Source organism: Podarcis raffonei, chromosome 15 (genome assembly GCF_027172205.1).
Source record: "Podarcis raffonei isolate rPodRaf1 chromosome 15, rPodRaf1.pri, whole genome shotgun sequence".
In the NCBI taxonomy this organism is placed as follows: Eukaryota; Metazoa; Chordata; class Lepidosauria; order Squamata; family Lacertidae; genus Podarcis; species Podarcis raffonei.
Window position 1 is genome coordinate 15,574,321 of NC_070616.1, and position 13,397 is coordinate 15,587,717.

General features: G+C 49.0%; 1 protein-coding gene across 2 annotated transcripts in view; it reads left to right on the forward strand.

Moving 5' to 3' along the window:
• The window catches only part of LIMK1 (LIM domain kinase 1), a 36,398-nt gene extending 23,653 nt beyond the window's left edge, over positions 1–12,745 (forward strand). The window contains exons 5-16 of one of the 2 annotated variants that reach the window (XM_053366928.1): positions 980–1,174; positions 2,785–2,890; positions 3,478–3,653; positions 4,863–5,046; positions 6,253–6,339; positions 7,258–7,389; positions 7,887–7,946; positions 8,537–8,602; positions 8,722–8,869; positions 10,361–10,416; positions 11,479–11,636; positions 12,520–12,745. In XM_053366928.1, the coding sequence (XP_053222903.1) occupies positions 980–1,174; positions 2,785–2,890; positions 3,478–3,653; positions 4,863–5,046; positions 6,253–6,339; positions 7,258–7,389; positions 7,887–7,946; positions 8,537–8,602; positions 8,722–8,869; positions 10,361–10,416; positions 11,479–11,636; positions 12,520–12,682 (1,531 nt within the window). In that variant the 3' untranslated portion in view covers positions 12,683–12,745. Of the gene's footprint in view, positions 1–979; positions 1,175–2,784; positions 2,891–3,477; positions 3,654–4,862; positions 5,047–6,252; positions 6,340–7,257; positions 7,390–7,886; positions 7,947–8,536; positions 8,603–8,721; positions 8,870–10,360; positions 10,855–11,478; positions 11,637–12,519 lie in introns of those variants that run through there. The other variant, XM_053366927.1, reaches the window with a different exon arrangement.
• Positions 12,746–13,397: the final 652 nt, after the last annotated feature.

A 13,397-nucleotide genomic window follows, 5' to 3' on the forward strand; every position in this document is an offset into this window, starting at 1 on the left:
AAGTAAGTACTAGATCATCTGCAAATGCTCTCAGTTTGTATTGTTTAACTCCGACCTGAATCCCTTTAACCAACTGGTCCCTCCTAATCATATTAAGCAAAACCTCCAGGACCGATATAAAAAGTAATGGGGAGATAGGGCACCCCTGACGTGTCCCTTTTTCAATCTTAAACTCTTCTGTTACCACATTATTTACAATTAATTTTGCTTTCTGTTCAGAATAAATTGCACCTATACCATTTTCAAACCCTTGGCCTACCCCCATCCCCCGGAGGTTCTTCAACATGAAGCTCCAAGAAATATTGTCAAAGGCTTTCTCGGCGTCCACAAATATCAAAACAGCCTTAGTGTTTATATTCACTTCCAGCTTCTCCAAAATGTCAATTATATTCCTTACATTGTCCGACAAATGCCTTTTCGGGAGAAAGCCCGCCTGGTCCCCATGAATCTCCTCCATCAAAACTCTTTTCAGTCTCTTTGCTAAAACATCAGCAAAGATTTTGTAATCCACATTTAGTAAGGAGATGGGTCGGTAGTTCTTAAGTTGGGTCTTTTCAGTCTCTGTCTTTGGTATAAGTGTAATGTAGGCCTCTCTCCACGTGTCGGGTGCCCTTCTCCCCTCCATGATCTCGTTGCAGACTTCCTTCAAAGGTTGTATAAGCCCTTCCTTCAAAACTTTATAATATTTGGAAGTCAATCCATCCGGTCCAGGTGATTTGCCCAACGTCATGTTTTGAATGGCAGGGGAGCACCAAGGAGAGATTTGGCCTGGTGGGCAGGAGAATTGAAGAGTGCCAGGCAAAGAGGCCTGGTTTCCCTCACCCTGATCTAGAACCCTCATTCGGAGGAGACCTGTTGGAACATCTCAGGAGCCTCGAGTTACGCAGTTCACTCCATTTCTCATGGGACTTTCGGGGCTTGCTCACCATTTGAGAATGACTTCCCTAGTGCCTCACCCTTCTCCTCCTCCCTGCCACAGCGGACACTGTTATTACCAGATGGTGGTGACGCCCGTGATGGACCAGCTGCTCCCAGAATCCCCCGGCACCCGGATCCCGCACACGGTCACCCTCGTCTCCATCCCGGCCTGTTCTGATGGCAAGAGGGGCTTCTCCGTCTCCATCGAGGCTCCACATGGAGGCTCAGAGCACCCACACACTGTCCGCGTCAGAGAGTAAGTACAGCCCGCCAGGCGTCCGGCTCTTGTCTTGCCCTTGTTCAGGTGATGTGGTTCACCTCAAGGAACTGCCCACACTCAGCCTCCACGGCCTTCTTATTCTGATCGTTCCAGTGAATAATAGCCAACACAACTTGAAATCCACCAAAGCTTCCCATTTCAAACATAGTTTTAAATTTATTGTATTTTCCTGTGAAATTTTACAGGCAGCATTTTGAAATTTGCATGTTCTTAGGCTTCACAGTGCCTGCTGATTTGTTGCGATTCCAGTAGGCTTCAGATGCGAAATCTCATATGCTGTCGGCTCTCAAACACTCAATTACCATTGCATGTCAAATCCTAAATTACCATTGCATGTCAGATACCAGAATACCATTCCATGCTGTCTTGTCTAATGCATTTGTGTGGCCTTCTCCAGACACTATGGAATTCTGAATTCCGTACAGCTGTTACGAAATTAAGGGATAGATGCTGTTATACCGCTGTTACAAAATTTTGGATACCATGATTTGCCATCTTTCAAATGCCATCAAATATTATCAGGTGTTTTTGGTTAACATGCTTTATTCTAGTGTATTATTACATGCATCTTCCACCAATTCCTCCAAGGAACTCTAGGTGGCACCTGTGGTTCTCCTGCTCCCCATTTTATCCTCACAAGAACCTTGTGAGGTGGATTAGGCTGACAGTGCCTGGTCCAAGGTCACTCAGTGAGCTTCATTGCTAAGAGGAGATTCAAGCACTGGTCCCCCAGATCCTAGTCTGACATTCTAAGCACTACACTGCACTTAATATTTGAAATATCCATTGGATGTCAAGTGAAATTGGAGCTCAAGGCTCCAGCAGCGCGAGTGGTTCCCCTGTACAGGGTGCCGAGCCAAGAGGGCACAAAATAACAACAACAACAACAACAACAACAACAATAATATCACCTTTATTTATATGGGTATCTACTGAGAAGATCAAGGGTTAAACCACAGAGCCTAGGGCTTGCCGATCAGAAGGTCAGCGGTTCGAATCCCCACAATGGGGTGAGCTCCCATTGCTCGGTCCCTGCTCCTGCCAACCTAGCAGTTCGAAAGCACGTCAGAGTGCAAGTAGATAAATAGGTACCGCTCCAGCGGGAAGGTAAACGGCATTTCCATGCACTGCTCTGGTTCGCCAGAAGCGGCTTAGTCATGCTGGCCACATGACCCGGAAGCTGTACACCGGCTCCCTCGGCCAGTAAAGCGAGATGAGCGCCGCAACCCCAGAGTCAGTCACGACTGGACCTAATGGTCAGCGGTCTCTTTACCTTTACCTTACTGAGAAGATCCATTAAAAAAACAACTGCACCAAAAGGAATTATTGTGAAAATATGAAATATTTAGAGAGGAGCTAATTTTGTCCTTTCTCAGGGTACCATATTACCAAAGTCCACCCTGGCTCCAGCCTGATCAATTGTAAATAAGAGATTGATGCATTGTGACATTGTGGTCCTGCTTTTTCCTCTGCTAGGAATTCTGGAGTCTGGTTTACTCCTCTGGGACTTGGGTTTGAGGGGATACCCCATATGCCAGCCTGGAATAACCCTTTTCTTGCCTCCCTCTCCAACACCCTGGAAACAGATTGAACCCAGACTGCATAAGTCCTGACATGAAGAACTCCATCCACGTTGGCGACCGCATCCTGGAGATCAATGGCACGCCGATCCGGCATGTCCCCCTAGACGAGGTGATGTTCTGGGGTTTTTTCTCTCCTCCATGCTTTTGAGAACGTAACTGCTGGATCCCATGCCTTGCCGGGAAACATCTGGGCTCCCCATAAGAACATCAGAAGAGGCCATTGGCCCAGCTAGTCCAGCATCCTGATCTCACCAGGGCCAGTTATCCCTAGGTATCTAGATAGACTACCTCTGGACCTGGAGGTTCCATGAGAAGAACCTGGCTGGTGGATTCAGGCCCAAAGGAGCCTGTTTAGTCCAGCATCCTATCTTTGCAGTGGCCAGCCAGATGCCCTAAGGGGAAACCAGCAAGCAGGGTTTGAACACCAGAGCCCTCTTCCCTCCTGCCATTTCCAGTAACTGGTATGGAGAAGCATCACTGCCTCTGACTGTGGAGGCAGAGCAGAGCCATCCTGGCTATCGGCCCTCAGTAGCCCTCTCCTCTTCCACGGATTTCTCTAATCCTCTTTTAAAACCTTCTAGGTTAGTGGCCATCACTGCCCCCAGTGGCGGGGAGTTCCACAGTTTAACTCTGCACTGCGCAAAGAAGTCACTTATTCACTCCAACCTGGCCTGCCTTACTGTCTCCCCTCTGCAGATTGACCTTCTGATCCAGGAGACCAGCCGCCTGCTGCAGCTCACCATCGAACACGACCCGCACGACATGCTGGAGAGCGGTGGCGGCAGCCCCCTCTCAGAGCTGCGAAGCCCGCTCCGCTCCCCCAGCTGCACCCCCTGCCCAGAACCGTCCGCCATCCGCCAGCGCTCCGTCATGTAAGGCAATGAGGCTAAGCAGCCAGCCCTAAATCGGGGGGGGGGTATGCCTGTACCCCACCACTTGAGCAATGATGGGTCAGGGATGGTGGGAGTTTGGCAAACCTGGGGGGGCACCAGGTTGGGGGACGCCGGAGACAGGGTTGTACCTGCTCTTTTTTTATCCTTTTTGCAAAATGTGTACACTGCTTGGTTGTAAAAAGTAATGCGCAAAACAGTTTACGAAGAATATAAAACAATCAAATTATCAGCAATGATAGTTTTTAAAAAATAATTTTACTTATAAGCTTTTACAAGATATACAAAAAAATCAAAAATTTGAAACACCACCAATCTTTCATATATCTCTTATTTCGGTTCCCGTCTTTCTTTGGTTCCTTATTTTTATGTTGTTTTTATCAACAAGAAGAATTAATAACAAGATAGGACATTCAAAAAGTTAAAACAGCAATAGACTAAGAACAGATAGAAGCTCACACCAACTTTCCAAACATCCCGGTCAGCTTGTCTGAGCAAAAAATATATATACAGTAATAAAAATTAGCAGGCTCTGAAAAGAGTGCAGCAGAGGCGCCTGCCTGACTTCATTAGGCAGGGAGTTCCAAAGTTGTAGGCACTGCCAAACTAAAAGATCAAGTGCTTACAAATACGGAATGGTTATGATGTGGCACCTGTAACAGGGGCACTTCCGCTGAGTGAGGCTGTCGAGTGGGCATAAGGCTACCTCGCAGGTAAGCTGTTCCTAAAGCGTTAAGGGCTTTGTATACTAATAGTAACGCCATGAAATTGGCCCAGTAGCAAATCAGCAACCAGTGTGGATCTTTGAGCACAGGTGTTACATGTTGGCAAGGCCTCGCTCCTGTCAGCAATCGTGCTGCAGCATTCTGCACTATCCTCAGCTTCCGGATCAGGTGCCAGGAGGCCCCACATAGAGCACATCGTGGTAATCTAGTCTTGGGTAACCAGTGCATGAACTGCAATTCCCATAAACCCTTAACCAGCTGTGTTGTCCAGAAATCTATGAGAAAAAACATGCTTCAAACATGCTCTGAAGGACAGTGCCAAAGCAGTTGGGTGGGCGCAATTGGGGTGATCTTGCAGGTAAACAGGTCCCACATTTCCCCTTTCAAGAGGGCAGCAGTGACCACTATCGTTCCTCTTGTGCCCCTGCTGATGCCCCCTCTCTCTTTCTTGCCTTGATCCTCCTAGGAGAAGCTGCAGCATCGACAAATCTCCCTGCTCCAGTTCCCTGGGCTCCCCTGCCTCGCAGCGGAAGGACATCGGGCGCTCCGAGTCCCTCCGAGTCGTCTCTCGGCTTCACCGCATCTTCCGCCCCTCGGATCTCATCCACGGCGAGGTCTTGGGCAAGGGCTGCTTTGGGCAGGCAATCAAGGTACCAGTGTGCCCGCTCTGCCCTTCCCCAGCTGGGCCTTGCCCATGGCTCGATCACACCAACCCCAGGCAACTCATTGATTCTCCCCTGGCCTCCTCGCTGGCCCAAATAGGACTAATTTAGCCAGCTAGCCCTGGTGATCATCTAATGTTTATTGCATGGATTTCCCCCCTAAATTGATTTTGAATTCTGAATTTATGGTTTTTCACGTTTTATACTGTATTTTATGCTGTTTTTTGTTGCATCAATTAAGTGTTTTAAATTTGTTGTTAGCTGCCCTGAGCCCGGTTTTCTGAACCGGGAAGAGCGGGGTATAAATAAATTATTATTATTATTATTATTATTATTATTATTATTAATTATTAATTATTGATGATGAACATCCTGTGACATCACTCTGGGATGCTCGCACAAGATCTCGTGGGGCCATCTGAGCTCCTGTGAGATCTCGTGTGGGCTTCCCCAGCCTTCCAGATCCCACATGCTGAGCCCACCTTGCCCCCCACCCCCCAAGCAAGGCAGAGAGCTTAAAAGCTCTTTTCGTGCTGTTTCCACTTGGCAGCTACCTGGCATAAAATGAGCTTTTAAGTTGTCTGCCTTGCTGCGGTTGGGCAATGCCCATTCAGTGCTCCAGCTGAACGGAGGAGTCTCCTCCCCTTTCCCCGCTAGCTGTGGGGTGGCTCCAAAGGTTTGGGTATGCACGATTTCCTTGCATTTGTGGAACCCTTGGAACTGAACCCCTGCATGAGATGCACTAATACTGTTAATGATGTTTAAAGGTTTTGAGCTTCCTTTCTGGGCATGAAGAGTGGGCAGGGCTGGATTTAGGTTTGATGAGGCCCTAAGCTACTGAAGGTAATGGGGCCCTTTATATGTCCAGCTGTCCTTTGTCAACAACAAATTGTCGCTGTTTTTTTGTGTTGAATATATGCTATATGGTAATTTATGGACCTAATAGGTATCTAAAGCCATTTGCACATAACAAGTAGGAGCCTACACAACACAAAACACTGCTGCTGTATGTAGGTTTTATTTTATTTGGTTTTTTTATCTTATATTTTGGAAATGTACATCCAGTTTTTCCCCCTTTAAATTTTTTTGGGGCCCCAAGAGAGTGGGGTCCTACAACTTGTTTAGCTTATATGTAAATCCAGCACTGAGAGTGGACCACAAAACGTTTAAAGAAATAAATGCATCCTTTGGCAGGTGACACACCGGGAAACGGGAGAAGTGATGGTCATGAAGGAACTGATCCGCTTTGATGAGGAGACCCAAAGAACATTCCTTAAGGAGGTAGGTCTAACCTAAGTATATTCCAGTAGCCGTGGAGTCCTCTCACAACACCCTGCTCTGTTTTTCCCTTGATAGCTACCATAGAGTCATAAAATCATAGCATTGTCAAGTTGGAAGGGATCCCAATGTATTCTAGTCCAGCCCCTGCAATGCAGGAATCACATCTAGAGAATTGCTGGCAGATGCCCATCCAACCTCTGTTTAAAAACCTCCAATGAAGGAGAGTCCGCCACCTTCCCAAACATCCTTTCCTCTGTCAAACGGCTCTTATGCTCAGAAGGTTCTTCTTAAGGTTTCGTCAGAATCTCCTTCCTTGTAACTTGATTCCAGTGGTTCAGGTCCTCCCCTCTAGAACAGAACAAGCTAGCTCCATCTTCCATCTCTCTCACAGAATGCCTGTATGTTGGCAATCCATGGCTGGTCCTTCCCTTTCAGAATGTTGGAGGGCGTCCCTTCTGTGAAGTCACAGAAATCAAACCAATGGGAGCATGTATGTTGGCATTCCATGGCTGGCCCTTTCAGAATGTTGGAGGGCATCCCTTCTGTGAAGTCACAGAAATCAAACCAATGGGAGCATGTATGTTGGCATTCCATGGCTGGCCCTTTCAGAATGTTGGAGGGCTTCCCTTCTGTGAAGTCACAGAAATTGAACCAATTGGAGCCTTATGTTGGTATTCCATGGCTGGCCCTTTCAGAATGTTGGAGGGCATCCCTTCTGTGAAGTCACAGAAATCCAACCAGTTGCTTGGGAGAAGCCAGCAACAGCCCTAATACAGTCTGAATAAATCTGCTAGGCTGCCCCTCCCCACCCACCCTGACTGCTTCTGGCCCCAGATAAATTCTTGGATAATCTCTGCTGCTCCGTCTTGGCCTGGTGGCTGACCCCCTCGTGGTGCTCTTCCGCCCTCCCTCACCCAGGTGAAAGTGATGCGATGCCTGGAGCACCCCAACGTGCTGCGGTTCATCGGGGTTCTCTACAAGGACAAGCGGCTGAACTTCATCACAGAGTACATCAAGGGAGGGACGCTCCGTGGGATCATCAAGAACATGGTGAGGGCATCGGCAGAGATTACAACCTAGGTGACTCGGGGGCTTGGGAGACCCTCATTTATACAACACAGGGGTTGGTGTCTTCTGCCTCCGCCATCCCACCTGCCACCAGCTCAAATAAGAAGGTTACAGCCTCACCTAATTTTGCTAAAATATAATTCCATAGAATTTTAGAGTTGGAAGGGATCCCAAGGGTCATCTATTCCAACCCCCTGCAATGCAGGGATCATGGCTGAATTTGACAAACGGCAGGAGGGGATGCATTCACAACCCACCAAGTGTTTGTGAACTGCCCTGGGGTTTTCTAAATTAAAAGCAGTGCATAGAAAATATCATTTATTTCATTTATGGAGCAATCCCCGTGAGGCATCCCAAAGCAACTTGCAATATCCTTTGCCATTTACAAGCCCACGATGATTATCCCAACTGCCCGGCTGTCTTTGCTCCTCTGCCCAGAAAGCGGGGTGCCCCCTCACCACCTACATCTCTGCTTTCAGGATGGTCAGTATCCCTGGAGCCAGAGGGTCAGCTTTGCGAAAGACATTGCTGCAGGGATGGTGAGTATACAGGGGAATCGGCCCCCTTCCTGCAATGCAGTGCGACAAGGTGCTATGTGAGGTTCGGGAGTGAACAAAGCCATCACAATTTCCTCTAGGGAGATATATTTTCCTGGTTTGGACCAGGGCATTCAGAACATAACTGGAGGCATTCCTGGAGCTGTCGGTCCAGAAGAGCTTCACTCTCCAGAGGCAGTGTACCTCTTGGTGCCAAGTGCCTTTAGCAGGGGGAAAGCCAAGAATTAAACATAAAATTATGATAGAAATAAAAGAAAGAGGAGGCTTTGCCCTGCCAGACCTGCAAATGTATTATGAGGCAGCCTGTCTGTGTTGGTTAAAAGAATGGATCACATTGGATAATGCAGACACCCTGCACTTAGAAGGCTATGGCTTAAAATTTGGCTGTCATGCATGTCTTTGGTGTGGGAAGGAGAAAATTTATAAAAGTTTTATGAACCATATTCTTAGGAAGAATCAGTATAGCATTTGGGAGAAATATAAAAATCTGCTGAAAAGGAAAACGTCTTTAGTCTTCTGAAAAGAAGCATGGCAAAAAATCTAACTTGTCTCCCCTCCCCTGCCACTTCCAGGCTTATCTGCACTCCATGAACATCATCCACAGAGACCTGAACACACACAACTGTCTGGTGCGGGAGGTGAGTTGTTGCGGTACCAGGTCCAGTGCAGCAGGGAGGGTCTTGCGCTTCCTCTGTCAATGACTGAGGATCTTGAAGCTGCCATGTGGCTGACGAGGGCCATTTCTCTCCCCGGACAGAACAAAAGTGTGGTAGTGGCCGATTTTGGCCTTGCAAGGCTGATGATCGATGAGAAGAACCAGCTGGCCACTCTGAAGAAGCCAGACCGCAGGAAGAGGTACACTGTGGTGGGAAATCCCTACTGGATGGCTCCGGAAATGATCAACGGTGAGTGGGACAGAGGGAGGGCGAGTGGGGACATTGCCAGGGCTTCCTTGCTTGGCGTTCAGCATCCATAGCAAGGGAAGGTTCATGGGAACAAGGGAAACTGCCTTACTTCGAGTCAGACCGTTGCTCCATCTTGGTCAGTGTTGTCTACACTGACTGGCAGCAGCTCTCTGGGGTTTCAGAGGGGACATTCCCAACGCTGTTGTGGGTCGACCCCGGGCCCTTCTGCATGCCAAGCAGGTGCAAAGAGTCCGATCCCCATGGTTCCGCATGCAGGAGGCAGCCTTACGCTGAGTCTAACTATTGGTCCGCCTAGCTGAGTGTTGCATGCACTGACTGGCAGCAGCGGCCCTCCAGGGTTTCAGGCTCAGGGGTCTTTCCCAATCCTCCCTGGGGATGTCACTGGGGATGGAACCTTCTGCATGTCACTGAGCTATGGCCCTTCCTGTCAGGGATTGGCTGGATGATGAGCAGTGCGGGGGGCGGGGTCTTCAGACGAGGAACTCCCTAGAGAAGCCACAGAGGAAGAAGGCGCCGACTCAGGGGAGTAGTGGTGAGACAAAAGAGGCAGATCAGAGGAGGGAGGAAGCCGGGAGGTGGAAGAAACAGGCAGCTTGGGTGAACAAAGAGAGCCAGAGGCAGGGATCCCTCCAAGGACAGGAAAAGGGACATACATTTAAAACTGTATTTTATTTTATTTTTTCTTATTATGTTTTTACTGAAATTTTATTGGTGTTAGCCGCCCTGAGCCCAGGGAGGGCGGGGTATAAATAAAATATTATTATTATTATTATTATTATTATTATTATTATTATTATTATTATTATTATTATTATTATACTTCAAGCTCAGGGTCGGAATAAGAGTTCAGGGAGGGGTCAGAAACTGCAAGAGCTTCTTCACAGCAGCTGCCCAGTCCCTCTGCCTTGAGCTCCCCTCACCCTTTGATTCCAAGATCACGCAGAGCGTTACACATAGCCAAACGGAAGGCTAGGAAAGCCCAAGGCAGGGGGCTCCCTCCTCCCCAACGGAGTTTGCATCTGCTTGGGAGACGTCCGGAAGAGTAAAGCTAGGAAGAAAAAGAGGTGCAACATTTTCAGTGAGGGCAGCCATGCCGGAGTGACCTCTGTTGCATACAAATTTCCCGAATGAAGCAGCTGACTTGACTTTGAGTCTCCCTCCTGACCTGTTGATAAACCTGCTCCCCTGACAGCCCCCCGACACTTGCCTTGTAAAGTGGGGAGCAGTTGACGGCGCCCTCCCAGGCGACCTCTGTGACCAGGCTGAACGATCCGGTTTGAGCTGCACTTTTGGGAAGATGTCTCTCATGAGGGTTGTGGCTCTGTGGCCCTGGTGAAATGGCTCTTTCTTTGGCACGGAGGAGCACCAGGGTCTGCAGGCAGCACCATGTGGGCAGAGAAATGGGCTGCTGAGAGAGTGCTTGTAGGCCTGATGCCTGGGTAATGGACTCCCTCTCCTCTCCTTGTGCAGGCAGGAGCTACGACGAGAAGGTGGACGTGTTTTCCTTCGGCATCATCCTTTGTGAGGCAAGTAGGCTTGGCTGCACCGGCTGCTACTACCAACTTTCCCAAACTATGCTCTTTTTGCCTGCCGATTTAATCACTTGGAATTTTAGCCATGCACCTTTTTCTCTGAAGCGTGCGTGGCATGGAGAGAGGGAATAGAGAAAAGCTTTTTCCACTTGACACTTGAACTAATGGACATCCAAGGAAGCTGAATAATGAAAGGTTCAGGACTTTCAGAAACTATTTGGAAGCCTTGCTGCCTCCGACTGTGGAATCAGAGCATAGCCATCTTGGCTAGTGGCCATTGCTAGCCCTCTCCTCCTCCATGAATGTATTAAGCCCTCTTTTAAAGCCATCCAACTTATGGCCATCACTGCCTCCTGTGGCAGGGAGTTCCACAGTTTAACTAGAAAGGCGTTTCTTTTATCTGTCCTGAATATGGCTGCGAGTTCTAGTGTTAGGGTCCCTCTTACGCTGGGCTCTGGGTTCTAATCCTTTTTAAATTAATTTTCCAAATTTGTAACAGAAATAACATACAAAACACACTAAAGAAAACACATTACAATACAAAAAAGAAGAAGAAAAGACAAATAAAAACACTTATTACTTATAACCTAATTTAACTTTCATTGTTAACTGACTTCCTCAGATCCCCCCTTACTGAATTTCATTGTATCACCTTGTAACAGATCTCCAAAATCATATTTCTTTTAAACTTAACTCCTTCAATTTACTATCCTCTTCTCTTTTATTAGTATTCTTATCCTTAATTCTTTGCAATCCATTCTTAATCTAGTCCTAAGCCTATTTGATACTTCCAAGTGATTTCTAATTATCTTAAGTTACAATATTTGGCTAAATATTCTTTGAATTTCTTCCAATCTTCTTGGTATTCCTCTTCCTTCTGGTCGCGGATTCTTCCAGTCAGGTTGGCCAGCTCCAAAAAGTCCAACATCTTCACCTGCCATTCTTCTATTGTTGGTATCTCTTGCGATTTCCAATTTTTCTCTGGGTTCTAATCCTGGATGAGCCCCCAATGCAGGGAGACACTTCTAACACCTCCTTCCTCTCCATTGCACACAGATCATCGGGAGGGTCAGCGCGGACCCCGACTACCTGCCTCGGACCCTGGACTTCGGCCTGAATGTGAGGGGCTTCTTGGACCGCTACTGCCCCCCAAACTGCCCTCCAAGCTTTTTCCCCATTGCCGTCCGCTGCTGCGATCTGGATCACGAGAAACGGTGAGCGACAAGGAGGTGGGGACCCATGTATGGGAGGTGGATCTAGTGCTGGAAAGGGGGTCAGGATGTTCTGAGCTATCCCTCAGGGGTGGGCCCATAGGAACTAATTTGCATATGGTAATGTATAGCTGTAGGTTCACATTTAGAAGTTCAATGTCGCAGGAGGCAGGGCAACCATTTCCCCTGTCCAGATCACCTGCAGAGACATTATTTGGTTCATTTGCACCCGCCAACCTCTATTCCTATTCCCAACAGACCCCAATTAAAGTCCCCTTTAGTACTCCCATTTGTTATCTCCAGATAAACTCCTGCATTGCCAGGGGTGGGACTGATGATACTTTAGTCCCCTTCCAACTCTAAAGTTTTTTGATTCTGTGATTCTTCTTCAAATCATTTATTTCAGGGATCCCCAACCTTCAGCCCTCCAGATGTTTTGGACTACAATTCCCATCATCCCTGACCACGGGTCCTGTTAGCTAGGGATCATGGGATTGTAGGCCAAAACATCTGGAGGGCCACAGGTTGGGGTTGCCTGGTTTATTTTTTCAGATCACGACCCATTCACTCCCCACCAACAAATGTATGTACTGACCCAGAAACAATCAGGCCCCTTAGAGAACTATTGGAGGGCTGTGTCTCTTGGGCTCACCCCTTGCAACACCCCTAATCAATTTTAGGGGGCAGCACCTCCTGGCCCCTCTTGCAACACCCCCTAAACCCACAGGTCCATGAGATGAATGGGGGGGTGGGCTATGTCTACTGGGCCCCACCCCTTGCAGCACCCCTGCCAGCAGGCTCTTCTTACGATATTGTTGAGCCTCCATGCACAGGAGCAGTCTACCTGCAAGAGCGAATCCTCATGTCCTCCTTGCTCTTCCTCCAGGCCTTCCTTCAGCCGGTTGGAGCAGTGGCTGGAAGCCCTCCGGATGCACCTGGCCATACAGCTGCCCCTCATCTCCCAGCTGGAGCAGCTGGAGCGGGACTTCTGGGAGACGCAGCGGCAGGCTGAGGGCGGGCTCCCCGCGCACCCCGAGGTCTCAGAATGAGCACCGGGGGGCTGGAAGACGCCTCCCATCCTGCTGGGCCGTCCTGCAAGCTCCCTGCATCCGCCCCCCGGCCGGAGCCGGTCTCTGGGTCCAAAGAGGCCACGTCCATCCGTGGCGCCCTGCGTGGCTGGGAGCTGGTTCTCCCTGCTTCTTTCCCTGGGGGTGGGCTGGGTGGGATCTGTGCCTGGCATGCACAGTCGTCGGAAGGGGCACCTTGAAGCTCTTGTAAATACCCTTGTCTATGGAGAGGCACCTGGACAAAAACCCTGTAAGGGAAAGGGGGGCGCCCCCTTGCCCCACACTGCCCCCAACTTCTGCCTGGCACGCTTTGTGGCTGCGAAAAGTCTTGGAACACCCCACTGAGCACGTTCCTTCCTGTTACCGGCTGGCTATTGCTCCACAAGCTAGCATTGTGTGTGTGTGTGTGGTTTTCTTTTGGGGGTGGAGAATCTCTGGGGTGCCTCATTCCAGCGCCCCGCAAACAGGCTCTCTTCGCTCCCTGCCTTGGGCAGAGTCTCCCACTCCTGCAAAGCGGTGCCTTCAGGTTTTTGTCGTCCCCTGGTTCTCTGCCCGCCCCCCTTTCATTTGTTCTCTGTGTGTGGGTCACTTTCGCGGGGACGCAGGACTCGCACCTGTGACGCGCAACATTCAAGGCATTGCTTGTGCGCTGCCCAGAGCCCGTGTGGTGTCCGTATCTCTCTGTGCCCAGATGTGT